This window comes from Homarus americanus, unplaced genomic scaffold, assembly GCF_018991925.1.
Source record: "Homarus americanus isolate GMGI-L3 unplaced genomic scaffold, GMGI_Hamer_2.0 scaffold30535, whole genome shotgun sequence".
NCBI lineage: Eukaryota > Metazoa > Arthropoda > Malacostraca > Decapoda > Nephropidae > Homarus > Homarus americanus.
This window is the reverse complement of record NW_024732440.1, coordinates 9,577,834-9,604,609: the sequence shown is the minus strand read 5'-3', so window position 1 is coordinate 9,604,609 and position 26,776 is coordinate 9,577,834. Positions and strand designations below refer to the sequence as shown.

The window sequence follows — 26,776 nt, the reverse complement described above, 5'->3', positions numbered from 1 at the left end:
TATTTCGTAATTCCCTTTTGAGTTCAACGTAAAATCTAACGATGATTCCTATTAAAGTTTCAACCAACTGATGGAAAAGTTACTGGTGTGTCGCTTAGTATTAGACCATGCTGGCACATTTAAGTTGCATTAAGGCATACGCACAAATGTAGAAGACGTTAATATCAGTGAGTTTTCTATGCTTGTGGTGCAGGTCGCACGGGGAACATTCTGTAAACATTACATTAGTAAGTTTTAACTAATCGTATAGGCATTTAATTTTAATCAGTCAACACGTGTCTCCCAACTACAACCTTCTGACAGTTTCCTAATAATGCAACGATAAAATAGCACCCCATAAAAGATGACCCATATATAAATATAAACTTGGCAACTGCAAGGTAGAGTCGTGGCACCGTGAGCTAGGGAGCAGACGCTACGCTCAGCGAGTGTGCTCCACACTTCCCTGGATATTTCTAAACACCTTAGTTCCAACACAGTTTTCTGATGAAATTAAGTTTGACATAAGAGAGAACTTCATGTGTGAGGTAGGGAAATTTTGTTGTGTTATTGTTTACATCACATTTATTGTATTGTTGCTATGTAATAAGTGTCAAACTCGACTGCTCCACCCATCTGGTGGTGGCCCATGCCTCAACGATGCTAAAATTGGATACGTCGGCTTAGATTATGTTGCAGAAGAAGGTAAGTGACTCAGTGCACAACTATGTGCACAAAATTGTTGTTGGTAAATGTTCGTAAGTGAGTGTCATGTCAAGACGGTTGTGTTGCTGTGTATCAATCGAGGGAGTGAATGAAACGCCCCGCCCCACCTCCCATGCTTTAATAAACTTAGGGTCATGGGAACGTGTTTTCAATATGCACCGTCTACATTGTTTTACGTGTTATTATAGAGTTAATGTCTCATAGGTTGTTTATTATACTTTTTATAAGTGGACACAATCAGTTTATTCAAATGTTTGTGCGTCTGGCAGCAGCATGGCCTTGGATTGTGAAAACGCAGGTAATGTACCGTTCTGAAAGTTCTAGCAATCTGCATTCATACATGATGACAGTTCCCTACGTCCCTGGTAGTAATATCTATACAAACTAAGTTTAAATGAAAAATAGTTTCTACATGTTGAAGCTAAATTTAAAGCCGTCTAAAATCTAAGCGTTTTGTGAACAGGAAACAGTGAGCACTCATGTTACACCAGAACCAGCACCACAGTTGCTTATTTGTATTTTTTTGGTCTAGAAATTGTCACTTCTTCCACACCCCTTCACACACTAGTGGGGTCACACTATCTTCAGCCTTCTGGGATGTTTTTAACATTTCAGGAATGTAATTAAAGATGCATATTAATGAATGGTTCAGGTTCTTCAGTTAAAGGTTCAGGTAATGACATGACTCACGTCTTTCTTAGTGCAGAGTACTTACAAGAATATTTTTTTGTTAACATGATCTTAATGTCAGTCGTATTAGCCGTTTACACGATATTTAACCTGTTTTCAAAGGCGATACAGAACAGCTGAGATATACTCTTTAGTGTTCTGTGAGAAGACAACTGTCAATATATATAGTAGACCACGTCCTTCACCAAACTAGGCTCTGTAAACACTCACTACAGTTTTTACACCAAACACTAACTTTTAAAATAACAGACAATAAATGTAGTTTATTTTAGAGATATTTACTTTATCGGGTTGGTATAGTTTGAGGCGAGTCACAGAATACATCAGCTGGCGGACTATTTCTTGCTGGTTTAAAACTACGCACCTCAAACTGTTGTCCTTCAAAAGGCTTCTGTAATTGTTTATTAAACTTCGATGTCAATAATTTCGACATTTGATAACTGAACTGAACTAATATATTTGTTTTGACGTACTACTGTTTAATAAATTTCCCATGGAATAAATTGTGAGATGCAGTTTAACTTGTTCAAAACAAATTAGAACAGATTGGTGTGCCTGTTGAAGCTCTGTGATAGTCATTAACATATACAATAAACTCATTCACATGTATACGCTATCATGCAAGTGTACACGTAGGCACACACATTCATGCATGTTTTATTTGGAATGTGTTTTTTGGTAATTGAGTATATACCTTTGTGTGCGTTTGTGTACTTTTACATGCATGTGTTTGTGTGTTGATTAGAAAGCATACTGTAGTATATATATATATCGCTACATACAAAATTTCTTCAGAAAATTGTACCTCAGTGTCCCAACGTCAAGCCATAGAGTAAGCGGCTCAGTAACCTCTAACATCACCTCCCGCCCATTATGTTACCAGTAATAGAGGAATATAGAATTCACAACATTTGGCTGCTTACAATACTGGGAAGATGGCCGTGTACTTGAGTACCATAGTGAGGTAAAGTTGATTATCGTCTGGTAGTCCGTCACGCCAACCCATCACCTCAGCCGCCCCCAGTCACAATCTTATCACCTGATACTAGTGTGAAGAAAGGTTAGTTTGAGTAATGATTTGTAAGTTGAAGTTTAGTTAAGAAATAGAAAGAAAAGCTTAATACGGAGAGGATTGATTTATTATTTGAAGGGTAGATAAAGATTTATTTGATATTGTAAACTTTTTTCTAATTTCTTCAACGCTTGATGATTATTTATCAGGGAAGGATTTGTTGACTTATATTTTTGTGTTACTATTTTAACCTTATGGTGAAATTCACTGAGCTCACTTTAACAGCCACATATTACGGTGATCTTATAAACCTGAGTCGTAATGTACATATTATTATATTCGGTAAAAATAGTCATAAAAATTCACATTGATTCGACCTGTATATAAAAAGCGGAAGTAAACAAACGATTGCAAACGCCAAGTAGATTCAGTGAAGTAGATGTGTCTCCCAGTAGTGTCTCCCAGTAGTCTCCCAGTAGTTCGTACTGGGGGAGGAAGCGTGTGACAGGCGATAGCTGCATCCTGGGTTCGTCACAACAAGTATCAACGAGGAAAGGTATGTAGGGTGGGGCATGGTGCCAGCTGTGCTCTCAGCCACCATACCCGGGCCACGATAGACTGTGTACCATACCCGGGCTACGATAGACTGTGTACCATACCCGGGCTACGATAGACTGTGTACCATACCCGGGCTACGATAGACTGTGTACCATACCCGGGCTACGATAGACTGTGTACCATACCCGGGCTACGATAGACTGTGTACCATACCCGGGCTACGATAGACTGTGCTACGATAGACATACCCGGGCTACGATAGACTGTGTACCCCGGGCTACGATAGACTGTGTACCATACCCGGGCTACGATAGACTGTGTACCATACCCGGGCTACGATAGACTGTGTACCATACCCGGGCTACGATAGACTGTGTACCATACCCGGGCTACGATAGACTATGCCATCAGACTAGAAGAGTGGGGATAGGGTAGACGGGACAGGAGAGGATGAGTTGGACGGGTGTGGTTGTATCTGGTGTCACATCCTGCCGACGAGACTAGCGGCCTGACACCAGGTCACACACACACACACACACACACACACACACACACTCAATGACAATTTCTTATCTCTCACTACTACGTTTCACAATCAACCTCATCTCTCTCTCTCTCTCTCTCTCTCTCTCTCTCTCTCTCTCTCGTTAACAACATACTATACTAGCTATTGTACTTCTAGTTACAGTAATTTTCAAACTAACTTACTGAACTGACTTCCTGTACTTGACTCATAAAAACTGATTGGTGTGTGTGTGTGTGGGGGTGTGAAAGCTAATACGTTCATTCATTCATATGTTTAATCTCTTTAAGTCCTTTGATTACAATTAACAGATTACAATAGGTGATCAGGGTAGGTGAAGCCTTAGATGTCCAGCCTGAGACAACCATGTATGGAGGGAGGTGACTGAGGGGAGGGGGTGAAGTGAGAGGGGAGTGGGGGGTGGGGCTCACTATCACTCCGTGTCTGGACCTCACTGGAACCTGGGACTGGTGAGAGGGTGGAGTCGCGTGCAGGGAGTGTCGTGTGAGTAGAGTTGCGTGCATGCGGGAGTGGCGTGGTGCATGAGCGTCTATCACCAACGCTTATTTGTAAGAGTGCACGTAAATATAGTATTCAAGAGTTACTGTTGACCTAAATTTGATTGTCGACGTGGTGGTGTTAGTGTCGACGTGGTGGTGTTAGTGTCGACGTGATGATGTTGGTGTCGACGTGATGATGTTGGTGTCGACGTGATGATGTTGGTGTCGACGTGATGATGTTGGTGTCGACGTGACGGTAGTATTATTGTCGACGTGAAGGTGTTAGTATCGACGTGGTGGTGTTAGTGTGGACTTAATGACGATGTTAATGTCGACATGCTTGTAATAATAATAATAATAATAATAATTAACGGTTTATTGAAAGAGCTTGGCAGCCAGAAGGCTGAAAATATACAGTTACATATTTGGGGAATGGGTTACGAATTACAAATAATATACAAGTAACATAAGTGACACAAATAAGACATATAATAACTAGATGGGGAAAAGCTCAAACTAAGAACATAAGAACATAAGAATGGAGGAAACTGCAGCGGGCCTATTGGCCCATACTGGGCAGTTCCGTTTACACCCAACCCCTATTGCTCCAACCTATGTTTGAAGCAATTCAGCGAATTCGAGTTAATGATGATATTTGGTAACTTGTTCCATTCATCAACTACTCTGTTTCCAAACCAGTGTTTACCTATTTCACGCCTAAATCTAAATTTGTCTAATTTAAAACCATTGTTACGAGTTCGCTCCTGGTTGGATAATTTGAGTACCTTTGTAATGTCCCCTTTGTTTAGCCCTGTCTTCCACTTATACACCTCTATCAGGTCGCCCCTCGCTCTACGTCTCTCGAGGGAGTGCAAATTAAGATAACTATACTCAAGGTTCCTAATGCCCGGGATTAGTCTTGTCATTCTCCTCTGAATTCTTTCCAAGGATTCTATATCCATTCTGTAATACGGTGACCAGAACTGAACTGCGTAATCCAGGTGTGGTCTCACAAGAGCAAGATACAGTTTTAGGATGACCTCGCTAGTCTTGTAACTAACACTCCTTTGTATGAACCCAAGTACTTTATTAGCCTTGTTACGAGCAAAAACACATTGTTTACTTGGCTTAAGGTTCCTACTTATCATTACTCCTAAATCTCGCAGTCGGATTTCTATGGCATCGTTGTTCATCTGGTATCTGGTTTCCTGTTTACATCTCCTATACTGAGTACTTTACATTTGTCGACATTGAATTTCATCTGCCATTTTTTCAGACCATTCGAAAAATTTGTTTAGATCTTCCTGTAGTTTTGCCGAGTCCTCGTCAGATTTGATAACACGTCCTATTTTAGTGTCATCAGCAAATTTACTTATGTTGCTGTCTTTGCCGATATCTATGTCGTTTATGTATATAATAAACAATAATGGTCCAAGTACTGAGCCTTGGGGAACTCCACTTGTGACGTTGCTCCAATGGGACTTAGTGCCGTTAATGCTCACTCGCTGTTTCCTGTCCTGTAACCACGCCCTAATCCATTTAAGGATGTCACCTTTGATGCCATGAGCTTCTACCTTTCTAATTAGTCTTTCGTGGGGACTCTGTCGAAGGCTTTGCTAAAGTCGAGATATACCACATCATAATTGTGCCCCTCGTCCACCGATTCGAAAACTGATGAAAAGAATGTTATAGATTAGTTAGGCAAGAACGTCCGCTTGTGAAGCCATGCTGGGAATCATTGATCAATCGGTGCTTCTCCAGGTGATTTCGAATAGAGTTTGAAATGATTGCTTCCAGTAATTTGCCTACTATTGATGTTAGACTGATTGGGCGGTAGTTAGAGGATAGTGATCCCTTCTTGAAAATCGGTATTACATTCGCTATCCTCCAGGATTCTGGTACTACACCTGTTTTTAATGACATGTTAAACAACTTTGCTAAGGGCATACTAAGCTCTTCCTTACATTCCTAATACTCTGGCAAATATCTCATCGGGACCAGGTGACTTATTAGGCTTTAGTTTGTCTATTTGCTTACAAACATCGCTACTAGTCACTACTATCTCACTTAATTTGTTTTCTTCACTATCTCTGAATAGAGTCGGTGCCTCGGGTATCATGTTTAAATTTTCGGTGGTGAAAACTGTTGAAAAATATTTATTCAAATTATTGCTCATTTCTCCGTCGTTATCAGTGAGCTCGCCGGAGTCTGACCGTATTGGTCCAATCTTTTCTCGTGTTTTAGTTTGATACATTTGGTAGAATCCTTTGGGGTTTGTCTTCGCCTCCCTTGCTATCCTTACCTCATTATTCCTCTTTGCTTTCCTTATCTCGGTTTTAACTCTACTCGCCAATACCCTATAATAGTCCCGGAGGTGAATTTCGCCACGATTTATCCTTCTACCTATAGCCTTCTTTGGCCAATGATGTTCTTTAAATAATTATTTATCCATTTAGGGTCATTGTTGTCTGATCTGAGTTTTTTGTATGGTATGTTCTGCCTTTGTGCATTAAGTAACTCACTATTTAAATTGTCGTGGAACTCGGCAATCTCAGATCTCGTTATCAGGTCGGTGTCATCTGTCAGGTTCACAGCCAAGCGCGACACCCCCTCTCTCAGCTGCCTCTTTAAACTGTCAAAGTTTGCCCTTCTGAAATCTGGTACTTTAGTGGAATTTTCCTTACGTCTGCCCTGAAAATCTAACTGGAATCGAATTTCTTTGTGATCGCTGTTTGCAAGTTCGTTCCCTACCTCGACATAGGAAGGCCTGGGACCAAACCTCACTCATATAACACCATCTGTGAGGGAATTACTACACCACGTCAAGTCCCTCATCACACCATCTGTGAGGGAATTACTACACCACGTGAGGCCCCCTCATAACACCATCTGTGACGGAATTACTACACCACGTCAAGTCCCTCATAACACCATCTGTGAAGGAATTACTACACCACGTGAGGCCCTCTCATAACACCATCTGTGACGGAATTACTACACCACGGCCAGTCCCTCATAACACCATCTGTGAGGTAATTACACCACGTGAGGTCCCCCATAACACCATCTGTGAGGGAATTACTACACCACGTGGTCCCTCATAACACCATCTGCGAGGGAATTACTACACCACGTCAGGTCCCTCATAACACCATCTGCGAGGGAATTACTACATCACGTGAGGTCCCTCCTAACACCATCTGGGAGGGAGTTACTACACTACGTGTTTGCTGTTCAACACGTACAATCCTACATTAATCTGTATGTTCACTGTATGTTCCTTTACCTTTCTCTAATGAAGGCTTTTGTTAAACCACCAATGTATGTAATAAGTCATTTATGTCCAATGTATATTTTCAGCCTTCGGGCTGCAGAACTTTTTCAATAAACCGTTAATTATTATTATTATTATTATTATTTATCAATGACAATTTCTTATCTCTCGCTACTACGTTTCACAATCAACCTCATCTCTCTCTCTCTCTCTCTCTCTCCTCGACTACAGCGTTATGCATACGACTTTAAACTCCCCATTGTAGACCCCTTAGTCAGAAGCTGTGAGGGAGGTATTCAGAGTGAGGGATGAGGGGTGACCATGAGACCTAACACCATCGTCACTACACATATTTACTCTGCTGATAATCCATTCTCCTTATATAAGCGAAGCCAGCCGAGTCTAGGGCCAGATTCAGGGAAGTTTGTACGGTGAATGTTGCTCATTAATATTCCTGACTGATTTAACCACGGGAAAAAACCTTAAAAAATATCATCAAAATCACACCTGAGACTCTAGCTTAATTAGGTCACCTGAGAGACTAGCTTAATTAGATCACCTGAGAGACTAGCTTAATTAGATCACCTGAGACTCTAGCTTAATTAGATCACCTGAGACTCAAGCTTAATTAGATCACCTGGGACTCTAGCTTAATTAGATCACCTGGGACTCTAGCTGAATAACATACGTTCACTTGGCACTAGTTAGGAAACAAAAATAACAGAAATAGTTTGCAAAAACTCAAGCAATTTAATTTACTGACAAATATAACAACAAGTACGTCCATGTTCAGAAGTTTTCAACCATTTTAGCTTTTATGCTCTCTGTTCTATTCTTGCTTCTTCGCGTCTCGTGTTGGTGTTCAGATTTTTCAGTGTATACTTATATTTCAAACTTTTAACTCATAGCTTCATAATTTTTCATTCAATTGTCGTTCATATGTTTAGTTCAAGTTGCTAAATTTTAACTCTTGGTCTTGAACTGTAGCGTAAAACTTAAATCCTTCTGTTGAAAAGTTTCCAGAAGTTAGTGTTAAGTTCGATAATCTTCGCTCCAGTATCGTTTCGTTATTGGTTGCCGGTAGCTGACTGCCTTACGCCTGACTGTACGCTAACACCTGACTGATGAGGGGACAGGTGTGTGAGGGGAGATGAGAGGGGACCTGAGACTCATGTGACTGACGGTATGTAAAGGATTAGAGAAAGGATGAGAGTGACGAGGCAGTGTGGTGTCGGTGAGTGCAGGTGGGAGGGTGAGGAGAGATGGGTGGGAGAGGAGAGTAGGAGATGGGAGGGTTAAGTTTTATAGTTTAACAAATTTATTGACAAAGCTTGGAGTACAGTTTGCCTATTCTTAGTAATTCAGTAAGGTGGGAGGAGAGGAGAGGAGGGGGTGAGTGATGAGAGAGAGATAACATAAGAACATAGGAATGGAGGAAACTGCAGCGGGTTTATTGACCCATACTGGGCAGTCCCGTTTACACCCAACCCCTATTGCTCATATAAGCATCCAACCTATGTTTGAAGCTATTCAGCGTATTCGAGTTAATGATGATATTTGGTAACTTGTTCCACTCATCCACTACCCTGTTTCCAAACCAGTGTTTACCAATTTCACGCCGAAATCTAAATTTGTCTAATTTAAAACCATTGTTACGGGTTCGCTCCTGGTTGGATAGTTTGAGTACCTTTGTAATGTCCCCTTTGTTTAACCCTGACTTCCATTTATACACCTCTATCATGTCGCCCCTCACTCTACGTCTCTCGAGGGAGTGCAAATTAAGATGCTTTAACCTGTCTCTGTATTCAAGGTTCCTAATGCCCAGGATTAGTCTTGTCATTCTCCTCTGGATTCTTGCCAATGATTCTATATCCATTCTGTAATTCGGTGACCAGAACTGAACTGCGTAATCCAGGTGAGGTCTCACAAGCGCTAGATATAATTTTAAGATGACCTCACTAGTCTTGTAACTAACACTCCGTTGTATGAACCCAAGTACTTTATTAGCCTTGTTACGAGCAAAAACACATTGTTTACTTGGCTTAAGATTCCTACTTTTCATTACTCCTAAATCTCTCTCGCAGTTGGATTCCACAATGGCATCGTTGTTCATCTGGTACCGAGTACTTTACATTTGTCCACATTGAATTTCATCTGCCATTTTTCCGACCATTCGAAAAATTTGTTTAGATCTTCCTGTAGTTTTGCAGAGTCCTCGTCAGATTTAATTACACGTCCTATTTTAGTGTCATCAGCAAATTTACTTATGGTGCTGTCTATGCCGATATCTATGTCGTTTATGTATATAATAAATAATAATGGTCCAAGTACTGAGCCTTGGGGAACTCCACTAGTGACGTTGCTCCAATGCGATTTAGTGCCATTTATGCTCACTCGCTGTTTCCTGTCCCTTAACCACGCCCTAATCCATTTAAGGATGTTACCTTTGATGCCATGCGCTTCTACCTTTCTAATTAGTCTTTCGTGGGGGACTCTGTCGAAGGCTTTGCTAAAGTCGAGATATACCACATCATAATTGTGCCCCTCGTCCACCGATTCGAAAACTGATGAAAAGAATGTTTATAGATTAGTTAGACATGAACGCCCGCTTGTGAAGCCATGCTGGGAATCATTGATCAACTTGTGCTTCTCCAGGTGGTTTCGAATAGATATTGAAATAATTGATTCTAGTAATTTACCTACTGTTGATGTTAGACTGATTGGGCGGTAGTTAGAGGATAGTGATCTATCCCCCTTCTTGAAAATCGGTATTACATTCGCTATCCTCCAGGATTCTGGTACTACACCTGGGCTGAGTGAAAGAGGAGGTGAGTAAGGGAGGTTTAGTGGAAGTGTGAAGGGGTCAGTGTGAGAGATAGAGAGAGAGATATGACCTACTAAAACATTTGTACTGTATTTGTTTCCGTCAGCTGATGAAGGTAGAAGAACCTTTAATTCCTCCAGACTAGTAACTCGGGGCTATTACAACTGCTGCTCTCTGGGTATAATAATTTAATGCTATTGATGCTAGTGAGTGTTGAACGTCGGATGGCAAATTGGAGATGACGGAGTTGAGGTCCCATGAATCTGTTTTATTGAGACCGACTCTGATTCATGACTTCCCTATGTCAGCTGTGTGTGCGTGAGAGAGAGAGAGTCACCAGCTAGCTATCAGGGAATCTTTGTTGTTGTGTTTGCTGTTTGGGGGAGGTTGGGGGGCAAAACACAATTCTCTTCCTCCCTCCCTCCCTCCCCCTCCCTCCCTTATCTTAACTCGACCTGAACAACAACTCCTCCTCCTTACCTCCCCAACTTTCCCACCCTTCCCCTCCTAGAGTCACTAGGTTCATATCCCTCTCTCAGTACCAGTCCCACTCTGCCTCCCGTCCCTGGTATTACCATGAGAACCCCTCTCCTCCACCACCACCACCACCACCATGTCCCTTGACCGCCACCCGTCACACACAGTAGATTGAAGTCAATTACTCATTTCCTCTCGCCGACGGGACATGTATACAGTAGTTGAGTTCACCATCGAATTCTGCTAAAGTGCAAATCATTCGCTCTAGTGAATCATCTATGACGTCTCAGTGCCTTGAATATGACTCTTTTCTATCTAGTGATTACCATAATGATATCGGAACTTGATCCTGTACAGTACGTGTTTTATAGTGTTTAAGTGAGGGTAGATTAGGTTTAAGTTCTTGCACCGTTGTGAACAATTTGTGTGAACTGAGAGAGTGTATTTGTTTGTTGATAACCGTAGGATGATTGGTAACAGCAACGACAGTCCTTAACATCACAAGACATCGCTAACAGCACCACCGTAACCCTGACAAATAAACCAGCAACAACACCAACAAGAACAAAATACACCATCATTACACCACCACCACCACCAAACCACTATCTCCACCACGCTACTACCACAGTACCACCACCACACCACTACCACAACTCTACCACAGTACCACCTCGGTTCTACCACCACCACACGACACTACAGTAGTAACAGGTGCAGCAGCTAGTGTCGTGCCTCACCTGTTATCGGTGTCGTGTAGTGTGCCAAGTGAGTTACACCACCAGTCACCCCGCGTTGTCCTAGTTCATGCTACGACCACACACACACACACACACACGCGCGAGTACTAGAGAAAGAAAATAGAAATTGCGGCACAGAATTACTAGGCCAGGGAGTTTCAGTAAAATATAATGTTAAGATTCGCCATGCTGGGGAAAGATGAATGTCATGTAAAACAAATGATGTACACATGAATGCAAGAGGTGTAAACATAATACAATCACTATTATATCCTCTTTGTTATGCTTGGGGTGAAGACAAAACACTAACGCCATTAATTCTTCCATGTAAACTTGGATACTGTTGTGCAAAGACGAAATAATACCGACTTAAAAGTTAAGTAAACAAGAATGCAAGGTAGATCATATTATACTAATTTCTGTTAAAATAGTTATTATTAACACGTCAGGTATGCAGTTAAAATGAAAGCCAATGTAACTAGAATATTACCTCGAAAATAATAGGATATAATTAGTATCGCCTGGGAGTAATCATAACAGAAAAAACGTTGTTAAAACACTTGGCGGTAGACTACCTGGGAGTTATCCTAACAAGACAGATGCCGCTAAAGTAGTTTGGGGGATCTTTATAACAAGATAAGACAATTAAAGTGCTCTCAAGGCCACATAACACACATTGGAGAGTAGTTTTATCAGAGAATTTAGCAACAAGAGCAGCTGTTCACTAAAACCCGCCGCCAAATTTTGCCAAGCATGCACCGCCGAGGGACCGCTGAGCCCTGACGTGGCAAGCTTGGGTACGCTCTTCGCTCTATTGTGGAAAATTGCTTGATATATCCAGTTACATATTTCTTCCAGCCAGTCTCTTTGGGAGAAGCAGAGTCCGCGGCGGAATTGAGTTGACCTTGGGCTACAGTAGGTTAACAAGAGAGGACAGTGGAGAGGTGATTGCGTACCTTCAAGAATGAAATCAAAAGCCAATGTTTTGACGTGTTTCACTGGACTGCGCTAAAAGGGGTTGAGATTGAATTACTGTACTCACTGGTAGTAAGTGTATGTAAGTCTGCCTCTTATGGGTTCTCTTCACTAGAATACGTTATAGGAGATTGAGAATTAATATCTTAAGTTCTGACAGATAATGGACTAGATTCCCACGCACACACACTACTACTACTACTACTTTGCTGTCACTCGGAATCGAGTATGACGATCATCCAGCTATGATACAGTGATATGAATTATTAAGGATGTCACCTAGGTTGGCGAGTTCTGAGGTGACTAAAGAGGCCGATACGGGACTGGCAGGGTCGATCACATGTTGCACATGTGGGGGGCTACATCTAGTGCAGGAGGGGCGGCGGCAGCGTCTTTCCGGCGTTGGCGCTTGTCTACCTCGTCATGCGGTCGGGCTTACTCGAAAGTATTGACACCTCCTCGTGTGGTGATCCCCCAAGCGTTACGGTGTGGAGTAATCGTCTCCCAGGTGAGGGGGTCGATTTGGCACTTTTTTCAGGTTTGCCTTAAGACTATCCTTATACCTTTTCAGTTGCCCTCCAGCGTTACGTTTACTATTCGTTAGGTGACTGTAAAGTAGCTGCTTTGGCAGTCTACTGTCGTCCATGCGGGTAACACACACACACACACACACACACAGGATATATAAAAAGATGACATTTCCCCGGCCGTTCCCTTAGCTGGAAGGGGAGGGAGTGAGGTCGGTTAAGTTCCGGGATAAAAAACCCCGCGGCACCACAAGTTCTCGGCCCAAGTTTTACTGTGTGGTGTTATTGTTGTGGTTGTCGAGGGCCATCTTTCTTTTCCTCGTATCATTACTGTTGTTTGTTTTATTATCCGTTGTGGGGGTTTCCCTGTTTTTTTTTGTTTTTTTTTGCCCTTCACTTTTCCTTGTTGTATTATTAAAAAAAAATGTGATGAAGTCTTTCTTAATTTTATTTCATTCTTTATCTAATTCACCTTATTTCCTTTTATACTCTCCCGTGATCTTATTTGTCTTCTTTCTCGGCATAGAACAGTCGAGAGATATGTACTGTATTAATTTCCTGTGTTATTTAGCTTACTCACCATTTATAAAACCTAAAGGGAAACGGAGCGTGAGTAATAACAACAACGACAAAAACAACAACGGCCCACCTCCTGTTCTCATTTTCTCTTCGTATTTAAACTACTGTAATTTATTTCTTGTATGTTACCTACTGCCTCCACAATTTAATTCTTGCTTGCTTTCTCCCTCGTTCTTTATCTTGCTACAGTATTTGTTTTCAGAGCCGCGTCACATTAATACCTGCCGCAGGTAATATCAAATTATTCGTTAATGGAGCGACAATGTCATAAATTTCTTCTACGTGGGATACAGTACTGAAGTATTGCTAAATGTACAGGTGTCTATATACAGTATATAAATGCACACGCTCACGAGCGCACACATACACACTACACTGTATATAGATGCATGGACACACACACACACACACACACACATATATATATATATATATATATATATATATATATATATATATATATATATATATATATATATATACTGTAACTTAGACTTCGCTTTTGAAGATTCAATATCAATCGCTATCACTGTAATCACTAATGGTAGTTGCGAATTTTGTTTTGTGTTATACATTATTTCGCAGAACTTAAGGTCGATTTAATTTGTCATTCAAGTGTTATGTTTCTTTTATTTCTGAGAAGTGGAAGAACGACGTTACTGTGTTAGGGGGGGGGGCGAGGTGGGGGTTTCCGGTTGTACCATTTATGGTCGTCGTGGCTTGTGTGTTATCAATAGTGTGTTTCCGTTTTGAGTTTCACTGTTTTCAAGCACTGTAAGCCAACAGCTTTAGAATTAACAAGATTATATACTGTGTCTTTTATAAGAAATAATTATTTAACATATTGTGTACGGAAAGTGATACTAGACGACTTATCACTGTGTTGGTGGAGGTTGGCTGGATCACATGAAGGCAGGAAGGAGTATGTTGGAACCCTTGGTGCATGGTGGCAGGTGTTGTGCGATAAGTCACATGCGAAATATATAGTTTTACTATACTACGCATGTGCGGCCATGTGCGAAACCAAAAAACATCTGTTTCCCCCAGATTGTAGAATATCTTCCAAGTCTTTGCTCAAAATATCGGATTACAAGTGGTGGTGGTGATGATTTTAGTTATTGTACAGAATTCCCATATTATCGGCCCCAGACCTCGGGCTAGCTAATTAGTAGAAGCCACCCTTGAACGTTGGCCAAAAGACTACTCCCTCCTCCCACACCAATAGAAGAAGCCACACTATATGTATAAATCACACATAGGAGCATGTTATCCCTATACTGACAGATCAGTACTCCCATGAGCAACTAACAGGATATGGCTCAGGTCAAGATATTAAAGAACAATAGCTTTACTGAAACCATATCTGAAACCACAATTGGATAGATATTATGTGGTGTAACGTACTTTGATAGTTATTGTGAGAAATGTGTCCCATGTGACCTTTCGTAGCGGTATATAATTGCACAACAACGGACTGGATTAGCAAGAGGTATGTTAGATAATAAATCTATCAATTAAAACCTTACCCTTATATATATATTTTTTTCCATGTCGAAATAAAAGAATTTAATTTTAAATCATAAACTATAAAATAAAATAAAAATAATAACCAACATACAGGAGTTCAAACAGTATAGAACTGTAGACACTTAAACTGTCATCATATACTTATAGACATTTAATAATTTCCTGTCAGAAGTGACGTCAACAGGTAGACAGGAAACGAGTGAAACTGCGATGTTTGGAAGAGTCATTAAAGCTATTGATAAGGTTAAGTTCATATTTGTCACTTCAACAACATTTCCCGATTCTTTACAACACCAGTTTATTGGTTTGAATGTTTAGTCTAACCTAACCTAACTTAACTTAACCTAACCTAACCTTACCTTGCCTTACCTTACTTTACCTAATCATACTTTACCTAACCTAACCTAACCTAACCTTCCTTACCCTAACCTTACTTAACCTTACCTTACTTAACCTTACCTTACTTAACCTTACCTTACTTAACTTAACTTAACTTAACTTAACTTAACTTAACCTAACCTAACAAGAAAGACTTCAGGACTAATGAAACAGGCAGCTCTGGTGCAGTGATAGTACAATATTGTCTTCCTCCTACTTCATTTCCATTGCTATTAACTGGCAGAAAGTTACACATGTTAGTTTTGCTTTGATGTGGCTATATGAGATACTGTATATAGTTAGATACTGGATGTGGTGGCAGCTGGGGAAGTGATGGGGGTCGAGGGCATTGTCAGCCACTTGCCCCCTTGCACACTGAAGGCTTAGTAGTCCACTCCTACATTGTTAGGGGTTCACTGCAAGCACTGGCTTCGTCTATTGGGTATCAAGTTCGTCTGCGTGTTAGAGATCTGAGCGGCACTTTAAAGTGATACCCACACTCTCCTTAATCCCTCTTGAGCTTATGTTAGTGCAATATAATCTTTAGTAAATTAACCCACCTTTAAGTGACTTACTCAAATATAAATTAATCCAGTATGTATTAACTCATTACACTAACTTTTATCCAACCATATTTTCTCAACCCAGGTACGCCAAACAAACTACATTAACCTACATAAAATACATTAACCACGTCTTTAAAGCACAATAAGTTTAATATAACCCGACTCATCTTTTGTACAGTGTTTTGCCATTCTGTAAACTTCACCACTTTAATCAGATATGAAAGGAAGCTTGACTTACCTCACCCAAACATAACATACTCATGGACAATTAAAACGCATATTGTAAGTGCTTTTTATGGTTTCACTTGATTTTAACTTAGCATTTCAGGAACAATACTACATACGGTAATCAACAAACCTAAAACCCCGTAAGGTGGATAGCCCACTTGCTATCAAATCGTCCACTTTATTTCCCACTTCATAACTTTACCTTCTTCCTATACCGTCTTCCATCTTGAGAGCAAACGGCTCTCTTCCCTCCATATCATCATCAAACACAGATACCATTATGTACTGTATATACCTAATGAAAACTGATGCAAAACTAAAGACTTGTTTTTTCTTGGTACACAAGTATGTTCAGACTATTAAGAGGTGGCAACACTTCTATTTTCGGATACACGACTTGTACAACACCTGCTCACTTAATTACTGGCAACATCTTTAACAGCTGTCATGTTTCATTTCATTTTTTTTCTATTTAGAATCAACATAGATTTCTTATTGTCATCTTGAACATATAATTACATTGGGGAGTTTTAATTAACTCTCTGACTGCTTCACCCTTTTTCCCCATTCCAACCCAGTGATGTAGGTTTCGTTCTCTGAGTGACCTAACTTGAGAACCCTAACCTTCACTAATCCTTGATTTCGACTACATTACTGGTGGGGATGAAGCTGTTAGTCCAAGTTCGGTAATTATTGATGACTAACCCGACTAAACGATTTTAAAAACTCCACAATTTCACTGTTGTTTTTTTCTTTTATACTGGACACTTGTAGTTTGTGCAAATATGTGAAAAAATGTTTGCTTCTAAAATAAACATAACGTAATGCTGGGGTATGTCCGGCTCAGAAGCCTCGTTGTATGGACATGTCTGTCCCTCTTTTCACCTTCGCTAATAAATAATAATAATAATAATAATAATAATAATAATAATAATAATAATAATAATAATAATAATTAACGGTTTATTGAAAGAGCTTGGCAGCCAGAAGGCTGAAAATATACAGTTACATATTTGGGGAATGGGTTACGAATTACAAATAATATACGGACTATGGACGCGGCCTTTCATTGTCTCCCGGGTTGGCACCCTAACATGGTGCAGTGTACTTCTATGGGTGGCCCGGAAGCAATGTCGCTAACGTCCACAGTGGCGTTTCCTGGCCGGAAGAGCTGCGAGGAACACAGTTCACACGTGGTCGTCAACGCTGGCCCAGTACCATCGCCACAGAGCAACCGCGATTCACACTGTGTGGGAGCCGGCCTTCTGTGCCCTATGCCCCCACAACAGACCCAGCCAGCAATGCGCCCACCTGCCCCGCCGATGGCTCTGGGCAAAGCATCCATGGGCATGTCTCCCACCAAATTCAGGGCAAGGGCATTCAATGTCGCTACCTACAGATACGGATGCAACTGGCCACAGGCTCTGGCAGCAGGCTATGTCCGCCTTCTGTGCAACACGAAGGTGCAGCAGTTCATAGACACGCGGGTGAAAAATTGTGTCTATGATAACATGACGGTGGAGGAAGCTATAAGGGGTGTGGAAAGTGTTGTGGTAGGCCCAGAGTGCATTGTGGGTGCGTGGGCAGACTTTTTTGCATACACACAAGAACCTGGAGACAACGTGACCAGGTATGTGGTGAGGTGCAGGTCGAAGGCCGCAGAGAGCAAGTTTCAGTGCCCCTCATGTGGGTCTAGCTTGGATGACTACATGCTAGCGAAGAAACTAGTGATGGAGCTCGCTTACCCCAGTATAAAAGGTGGGGTGTTGTGCAGGCTCCCACTTTTGAAAGATGTGGGCGACGTTATTAGTGCATGTGATTGTATGAGTCAGCAGAGAGAACCGCTTCCATGTCGTGTGCAGGAGTTGTGGCAGGCGCTGGAACCCGTGGCAGGCGCTGGAACCCGTGGCGGGCGCTGGAACCAGCTATTTTAAACCAGAGCCGCTGTCGCCTAGCAACACCGGTACCCCTCACATCTGACCTCAGCAACATTGCCAAATGTGTGGGCACGGCAATTGTGTTGGCAACCAGAAGTGTCCAGCGCTGCACTTAACCTGTTACAAGTGCGGCCTGGAGGGACACCTTGCGCGCATCTACAAGTCACCAGTACATCCCAGTGCCCACACAAACACCTCGAGTGCGGCTGTGGTCACGGGCCTGACGAAGTAGCCCACATTGCAGTGAACCACATCGCCGGAGGGGGCGTGAACATACTCGGGAGCAAGGAGTGCCAAGTCACCATGGGACATGCCACAACCGGGACGCACCTGTATTTCGCTGAAGGCGTCTAGTCTCTGTACCTGTCTTTGTCTGTGTGCAGAGGGCTTGGCTTGGTTCTGTGCGACTTCCCCAATGCACCCACAGTAGATGGTGCCACAGGGCTCATCAAAGAGGAGCCAAGCCCCCTGCCTGATCCTCGACGCCCCCATGCGAGTTGAAGGAAGAGAATGTGGAGAGGCTGGAGAAGTGGTTCATTGAGCACTTCGGGTGTACGGTATTCGCGGTGAACCACACCCCCTGCTGAGTAAAACTACTTCACTCTGGAGGGCAAGGCACTAGCCATTGCTTGGTGCCTGAAGAAGGCCCACCTGTTCCTGCTCGTGTGCCCAGGCCTCCCCATCACATTCACCTGCTCCCGGACGCTAAACCATACGTGGTGCACACGCCCACAACAATACACCACCATTTCTACAGCATGGTTCGTCAGCAGTTTGAGGAAGATGTGAAGAGGGGCATCATCGAGCCTGTGCCCGTTGGAGAGCCGACAGAATGGTGCCCTCACATGATGGTCGTGCCCAAAAAGGACGGGCAGTCGCGCAGGACAGTAGACTTTCATCACCACACCCGCCCTCCCTTTGACATGATCTCGAGCGTCCCGAAGCACACATTCAAGACGGTGATGGGTGCATACTCAGGGTACCACCAGATCCCACTTGATGATGAAAGCAAGAGACTCACAATGTTCATTACCCCCGGGGCCGATTCCGCTACAAGCGCACCCCCGATGGGCCACTGTACGGCCCAAGACACGTTCACCAGACGCTCAGGTGCCCAGACCTCACCTTGGCCACTGACTATCGGTCGCTGACGAAGATCTTGAAAAACAAGGAGCTCAAGGACATTGGCAACCCATGGATAATTAACCTGAAAGAAAAGACACTGATGTATTCATTTTGCATCAAGTACCTGCAAGGAAAAGACAACTGTGCAGCTGACACCCTCTCCAGGTACCCTACACTGAGCGGCGAGCCTGACAAGTCCAACAAGGGGATGACGAGGCCCACCGAAGCCACCCCTGATGTCACAACAGCACCCACACCACCTGCCGAGAGGCCCGTGCAGATAAGGTGCGCTCCCAAGCACCTTCAGGAATATGTCTCTTAGACGAGGACTGCCACCATATATCCCTTATGTGTTAACATTTTGCCATAATGGATCTATTTCTAGACTATATCAGTTGTATATTGAAAAGAACCTTCACTCAATTTGTATATTATTCAGTTTGCAACTTTGTCACTTGTGTATCATTTTGCTGGGTTTTGGGCGGGTTCTTTGCAATCGATTGGTGGTGTTGGGGTATGTGCTGGTTTGGCAAAAATGTATCAGTCCGCCAGCGGACGGGAGTTAGTTCCAGCTCAGACGCCTTGCCTTTAATTATCCCCCGGGTTGGCACCCTAACACCTAACTTTAGTGGGTATGAAAAACAGACCTAGCCAAACAAACCACCTAACCTTATCTAACTTCCTTACCGGGGGCTCTGACCCCCGGACCCCCCAGTATATTAAACAGAAAGAACTTACTATGATATGGTGTAATTTAAGGTTTTTTCTATACGTGAGACCAGCCCGCAGCATCAGCGCTTATGCAGTCCGGGCGGCGGAGTGATTTGCTATTGAGATGGTGGGAAATGGCGAGCCACGGCATTGAGGAAGTGATGAATGATTGTTTCCAATCAACAACTTACTTGGCACACAGATCCAGTTCTATTTCACAGTACGGTATTGCTGTGAAAATCTTTCTACTTAAAGGAACGATGCCGAGGTCTTTGAAAAAATGAAGGGTCTCGTTGTCTTTATCCCAAAATTCGGAAATTACATCCATATAAGACTGGTGACATCCTTCATACGTCAAGCTGAAAATGAAACTGCCGCGGGGAAGAGAGGACTCCTTTCTTTGCCGCACGGCCTCATTACCGCCAGGAAGACAAACTAGTGACCGCTTAGGCACTTAATTATTTACAAAACAAAGCATTTGCACAAGAAATGATTATCATAGCAGAACTTACTAATGCAAATAAAAAGTAAGGTAATAAATAGTCAAACAAATAACTAGCTTGCGGGTTAGTTGTCACTATTAACCCCAAATTCATCTGTTTGGATTGTATTTTTCCAAGGGATATAAGATCTTTTGTATATTGATAACTAACATGAGCCACCCATTGAGTATGATGACAACCCCACGAGTATGATGATTTAAATCCTTGAGTATGATGACAACCCCTCGAGTATGATGTTTTAATCCCTTGAGAACAATGACAACCCCCTAAGTACAGTGTTTAACCTCTTGAGTGTGAGTACGATGACAACACCTTAAATAAAATGATTTAACCCCTTGAGCATCATAGACTTGAGGGGTTATGTCATCATATTCAAGGGGTTAAGCTGGATTAATTAATGAGTAGTCAATCTTGTTTTGTGAGAATTCCAGTTATGTGCAGTACAGGTAATTCTTTTTCCCCTCAAGCAGACAAAAATCTCCCAAGACTATTTATTTTCTGCTTACTCACTCTGTTACGAATTGCTGAAAGGCATCACATGTGCTGTATATCGACACTGATACACTATGAGTTTATATATTACAGTATATAAATTTTCTTCAATATAGATAATTTTTCTCCCTATATTATCATCCTAGTAATTGCTGTGTGTTTTACAGGTGTGTATTTGCTGTGTACAGTACTGTACTGTACATCTCTCAGCTGAGGATTTACAAGAAAACTCCATTTTGTAGAAATTAAGTGAACATAAATTGGTGAGTATTAATAGATACATTAAAGAAAATGTTTATACTCCTGTATTTATATCATATGATAATTATACACTGTACTGTATTCTATTTTTTTTCAGCTTGGTGTTTTTTTTATATACAGTACTGTACAGTATTAAAAAAATAAGACGATTGAATACTGCAGCAGGTACCTTATGACATACTGTATTCAACTGCAGTACAGTACAGTACAGTACAATAATGTACAGTGGTGTACTGTATTTTTTTAATTAAAAATTTCATATAATTTAATAGCCATTAAATATTAAGAATATTATTTACAGTAAACAAAATAGTGTGTGTAAATGTTATAGTGTAAATGTCAGAATCATTTATCATGCTAACAATCTTTGTACGGCAGGTCAACATGGGAGTGGAGAAAGGAGGAGTCCTTAATGATGATGGGTACTGGATCAAGGGGGATGGAGGCCACAAACATGGTTTTACTCTCTTGGAAGACCTCAAGAAAGTGAATGCCATCACTGTGCCAGCTATTCTTGAATATGCTGCTAACAGCCATGGGGAAGCACCTTGCATGGGTACCAGGAAACTTAAGGCACGGTTGCGGATCTTGGAAAATGGCAAAAAGCTGGAAAAATTGCATTTTCTGGACTATGTATATTTGTCATATAAAGAAGTCCAAGAAATGGTTGTGAAGTTCAGTGATGGGATAAGAAACTTGGGAATGAGTAGTGGTGATCGCATAGCTATGTTTGCTGAAACTCGAGCTGAATGGTATGTGGCTGCTGTGGGCTGTTTACGCAGCAGTTTGAGTGTGGTGACACTTTACACAAACTTGCCCAATGAGAGCATTGTCCAGAGTCTTAAGGAAACAGAGGTTAACACACTCATTACTTCTTATGATTTATTACCTCGTGTAATTAAACTGATTCAGGAGTGTGCCTTGATTACTCGTGTTATTGTTATTGAAGATCAGCTTGATGGAATTGGATCTGTGCAAGATGTTCCAGAACAAGTCACTATACTTCCTTTTCAGGAGGTATTGAAACTGGAAGCATCTATGCCATTAGTATCACCAAAGGCTGATGATATAGCCATTATTATGTATACTAGTGGCTCAACAAGCCATCCTAAGGGAGTAGAACTTACTCATGCCAATATTTTTTCCTCCATAACAGCTTACTGTGTTCAGGCTGACTTAAGATTAGGGGATCGTTATCTTGCATATCTTCCCTTGGCACATGTAATGGAACTCGCTACAGAGACTGCATTAATGGCCATGAATGTCACCATAGCTTATTCTTCTCCATTCACACTAACAAATAGTAGTGCTAAAATCTTCAAAGGCACATCAGGTGATGCCAGAGTAGCAAGACCCACATGTATGAGTGCTGTGCCACTCATCTTAGAGAGAATCATTAAGGGAGTATACAGAGTAATTGAGGACCAGGGTCATTTGAAAGCAAAGATTTTTAGTGAAGCACTTAAATATAAACAAAGAAAAGTTGGCCCATCTCTTGCTGTAAAAGTTTTGGATGCACTGGTATTTAAGAGGGTAAAGGAGGAACTTGGAGGAGAGTTAAGAATGTTGGTAGTGGGTGGGGCACCAGTATCCCCAGAAATTCAAAATAAGATTCGGGCATTATTTGGTTGCACTGTTCAAGTTGGTTATGGAGCAACAGAGACTGCAGCTTGTATCAGCAGTATGGACACAGATGACATACGCACTGGACACTGTGGGCCTCCAAATTATGGTGTACTTCTCTCATTAAGAGATTGGGAAGAAGGTGGATATCTCACTACTGATAAGCCCAATTCTCGGGGTGAAATTGTTGTGGGTGGACCCATGGTGTCCAGAGGATACTTTCGTAATTCAGAGAAAACTGAAGAAGTATTTTTCGAGAAGGATGGAGTTAGGTGGTTTAAAACTGGCGACATTGGTGAGGTTGATGAAACTGGCATTCTCCATGTTATTGACCGAAAGGTAGATCTCTTAAAGCTGAATAATGGTGAATATGTGTCTTTGGGCAATATTGAGAGTAAACTTAAAACTCATTCTCTTATAGAAAGCATTTGCGTTTGTGCATATTCAGGAGCCAAGCATGTAGTTGCCATTATTGTTCCTTTCTCTGATAGCTTGATTAAAATTGGAGTAAAGTTAGGCCATATGGAAGATGCAACTATGCAGGATCTTTGTAGTGATATGAAAGTTAAAAAGGCTGTCCTTGATGAGCTCCTTGCACATGGGAAGAAGCAAGGACTTGGACGATGGGACCTGCCAGCAGCCATTTTCCTGACTCCTGAACCCTGGACTCCTGAATCAGGATTAGTCACAGCAGCACTTAAGATCAAGAGGGCTCCTATTAAAGCCAGATTTCAGCTTGAAATTGACAATATGTATGGTCAATTTGATGATCCTGCCCAATAGATATTTTACAGTAAGTGTACTGGGGAGCAACACAATATATAAATGCCCATTCACTCCACATACTGCTTGGGAAATGCTTAGCAGGACTAAGGTAGACTTTACTTTAGAGAACAGACTCACAATTCAATGCACAATAAGTAATTACCTTGTATACTGTAGCCTCAGTGCATGTCATTGAACTTTGCAGGAAAGCTCTACTAGCAAAGAAATATCAAATTACTGTATATGCTTCTTAAATTGTATAACCCTATTTTCTATATATAATGTGAATAATAGTTTGAGTGAAGATTGTTGTAGAGTATACTGTCAATTATTAAGTAGGACATGTTGAAAAGGTTATTTTAGGAAAAGTAGGCATTCAGAGCTAAAGATGGATACCGTATGTGCTTTTGAAGTCCATAAGGGACATAAGAAAGGTAAATTACATATATGTCACATGTGAAACATGTCGTTGTTAAATCACATAAATGTAATATACTGTATGTTTAAAAATACATTGCTAAGTAGTTTAGTTTTGAGCTGATAGATTGGTAGTGGAGTAAATTGTGAGCATTATTGTAGTGCCTTTACAGGTGTATGGTGCATAACTGATATGCTGTCGTTTCTAAAAATACAGTACAGTACTCTACCTGTCATGTATTGTGAATTCAGGGACAAAATAAGATTTTTAAATGCCAATTTAAGCATTTACTTTTTTTCATAATGCAATGCAATAATTTCTGGACAAATTGCTTTTTATAAATGTTAATTGTACAGAGATTGGATTTTTTTTATTAATTTTTTGTTCGAGATAATATACAATGGCTCTTGCAAAATATTTTTTGGGGGGTTTTCAGACTTGAAAATTAATGCATCGTTGTTTTTGCTTTTAGTAATGCTCACCACATGTCCTAAGTTTTCCCAATCAAATTTACTGTGACTGGATACCAGACTTTTCTGTTTGGGAAGTGCAGGCTGTCAAGTACAGTGCCACTTTGTGTACCGAGACTTATTATTAAGTGTAATTTATCTGCACTGACCCTAATAAGTCGCCAGACCTATGAGATCCCTTTTCATTTGCTTCCATCTTTATATTTTATTTATTTAGTTTTATGTAATTAGTTTTTTATCACAAGTCTACTAAAGGATGCTTATATTATAGGGACTTAGAGATATCCTTCAGCCAAAGACCAGAGCATAAAAAAAAATGTTATATTTCTCGGCCTGTTGGGGAAATCATATAAATTTTCAAATGTTGTACAATCAGTTGGAGGAAAATTATTTGGACTTCATGATAACAAATTATTGGTAACTATGAAGCACACTTTAATATCAGTAACTGCTTTGGGAATTAAGGTTCAACATATTATGCTGTATGGAGCTACAGAATGAACTCTTCAGTCTCTAATGGAAGACTTACAATACAGTAGTGACATAAATACTACTAAATAAGAGGTGGTGTTGGAGGAGATGTTTAGGCTAAGTATAGTGAGTTTAGTTTGTTTAAATGTGTGTATACAGTGCAGTATTATGGCACAGTGCAGTACACTGTACAGTATTATGGTACAGTGCAGTATTATGGCACAGTGCATTATTATGGCACAGTGCAGTATTATGGTACAGTACTGTATTATGGCACAGTGCAGTATTATGGCACAGTGCAGTATTATGGTACAGTACTGTATTATGGCACAGTGCAGTATTATGGCACAGTGCAGTATTATGGCACAGTGCAGTATTATGGTACAGTACAGTATTATGGCACAGTGCAGTATTATGGCACAGTGCAGTATTATGCTACAGGACAGCCAATGAGTGAAACTTGGGACTGGAGCTACACTGTGACCCTGGTGTAATGTACAAATTTAAAGTTCATACAGTCCATAAAGTGATGTAAGAACAGTTCATACACTGTACAAAACAGTATATGAACCATATGTAGATGGTCTACATTACTTTGATTATATATATATATATATATATATATATATATATATATATATATATATATATATATATATATATATATATATATATATATATATATATATATATATATATATATATATATATATATATACACAGGGTCATAGTGTAGTTTAGGTCTTCTTAGTCAGGTACCCAGAGCAACGTGCATTGATTAATCTCAACACCTTGGGCACTCAACCACTTTGAACATTTGCACACTGTAAAGATTAATGTTTTAATTACATTGTCAAAATAAGAAAAAGTGATGTGTCTGTATATAAACATAAGAATGAGTCGGAAGAGCAGTGTTAATCCATGTGTATACTGTAGTTCACAAATTCTAATGTCCACTCACTCTCTAGAGTCTAGATAATGTTTGTGCCTTCATGTACTTTACTAATTATTGAACTTTAGGGTATGTAAAACTTCAGCATTCTAAAGTTGGGACAGATGAATTAATGAGATGCTGTGAGGATAAGTGAGGTTGAAGCACAATGGTAATACTGTACAGCTCATACAGAAAGTATTGTACGTAAATGTGATGTGAGGAGAATTTATCATCTCAAAAGTGTTGGGGTCTTCAGTATGTCTACAGAGAAGAAATCATGGAGCTGACATCAAAGTACAATACTGTACAGTATGTGTACTGTATACCCCTAACCAATACTGTACATTAGTACAGTACTGTATAGTATGTGTACTGTATACCCCTAACCAATACTGTACATTAGTACAGTACTGTACAGTATGTATACTGTATACCCCTAACCAATACTGTACATTAGTACAGTACTGTATAGTATCAGATAAACCTTCACACAAACTTCTCTGTCCTAGAATATTCGGTTATGGATTAACCAAAAATAAGATAATAATTCTCATTGTTAACAGAAGTTACAAGTTTTAAACTGAATTAAAGTAGAGGTAAACACTCACTCTACTCACATTTTTTATTTACAAGTCATTTACATATTACAGGAATTGTTCACTGGCCATAGTTTGTGTCTAGTGTGATATGTAACGCTTCTACTGTAATTTATGAATTGCACTTTGTGTGCGTTTGTAAATCTGAAGTGCAGGTTTATATGTTATTTATTGCTTTTGTGAAAAGGATATAGCTACTGTACAGAATTTAAAAGTCTTGTTGTTAATAAAGGAGAGTTGTACAGGTATACAGTATCTCTCACTAATAATTTCTTGAGGTCCGATACAGGTATACTGTACTTGGTACTGTTAATTATATGCAGACATTTTATACAGATTGAATTTGTTTTGTACGGAGGCAATATATTTTCACTATTGTGCAGTATA

General features: G+C 40.7%; 1 protein-coding gene across 2 annotated transcripts; it reads left to right on the top strand.

Moving 5' to 3' along the window:
* Positions 1-374: 374 nt before the first annotated feature.
* LOC121868800 (long chain acyl-CoA synthetase 8-like) lies at positions 375-26,776 on the top strand. 2 transcript variants are annotated; one of them, XM_042369738.1, is made up of 3 exons: positions 375-527; positions 21,019-21,114; positions 21,491-26,776. In XM_042369738.1, exon 3 carries the CDS (start codon positions 21,497-21,499, stop codon positions 23,516-23,518), a length of 2,022 nt encoding a protein of 673 aa, XP_042225672.1. In that variant the 5' UTR covers positions 375-527; positions 21,019-21,114; positions 21,491-21,496; the 3' UTR covers positions 23,519-26,776. The 2 variants fall into 2 exon arrangements, with proteins under 2 accessions (XP_042225672.1, XP_042225673.1); XM_042369739.1 differs by lacking the exon at positions 375-527 and adding an exon at positions 3,933-3,992.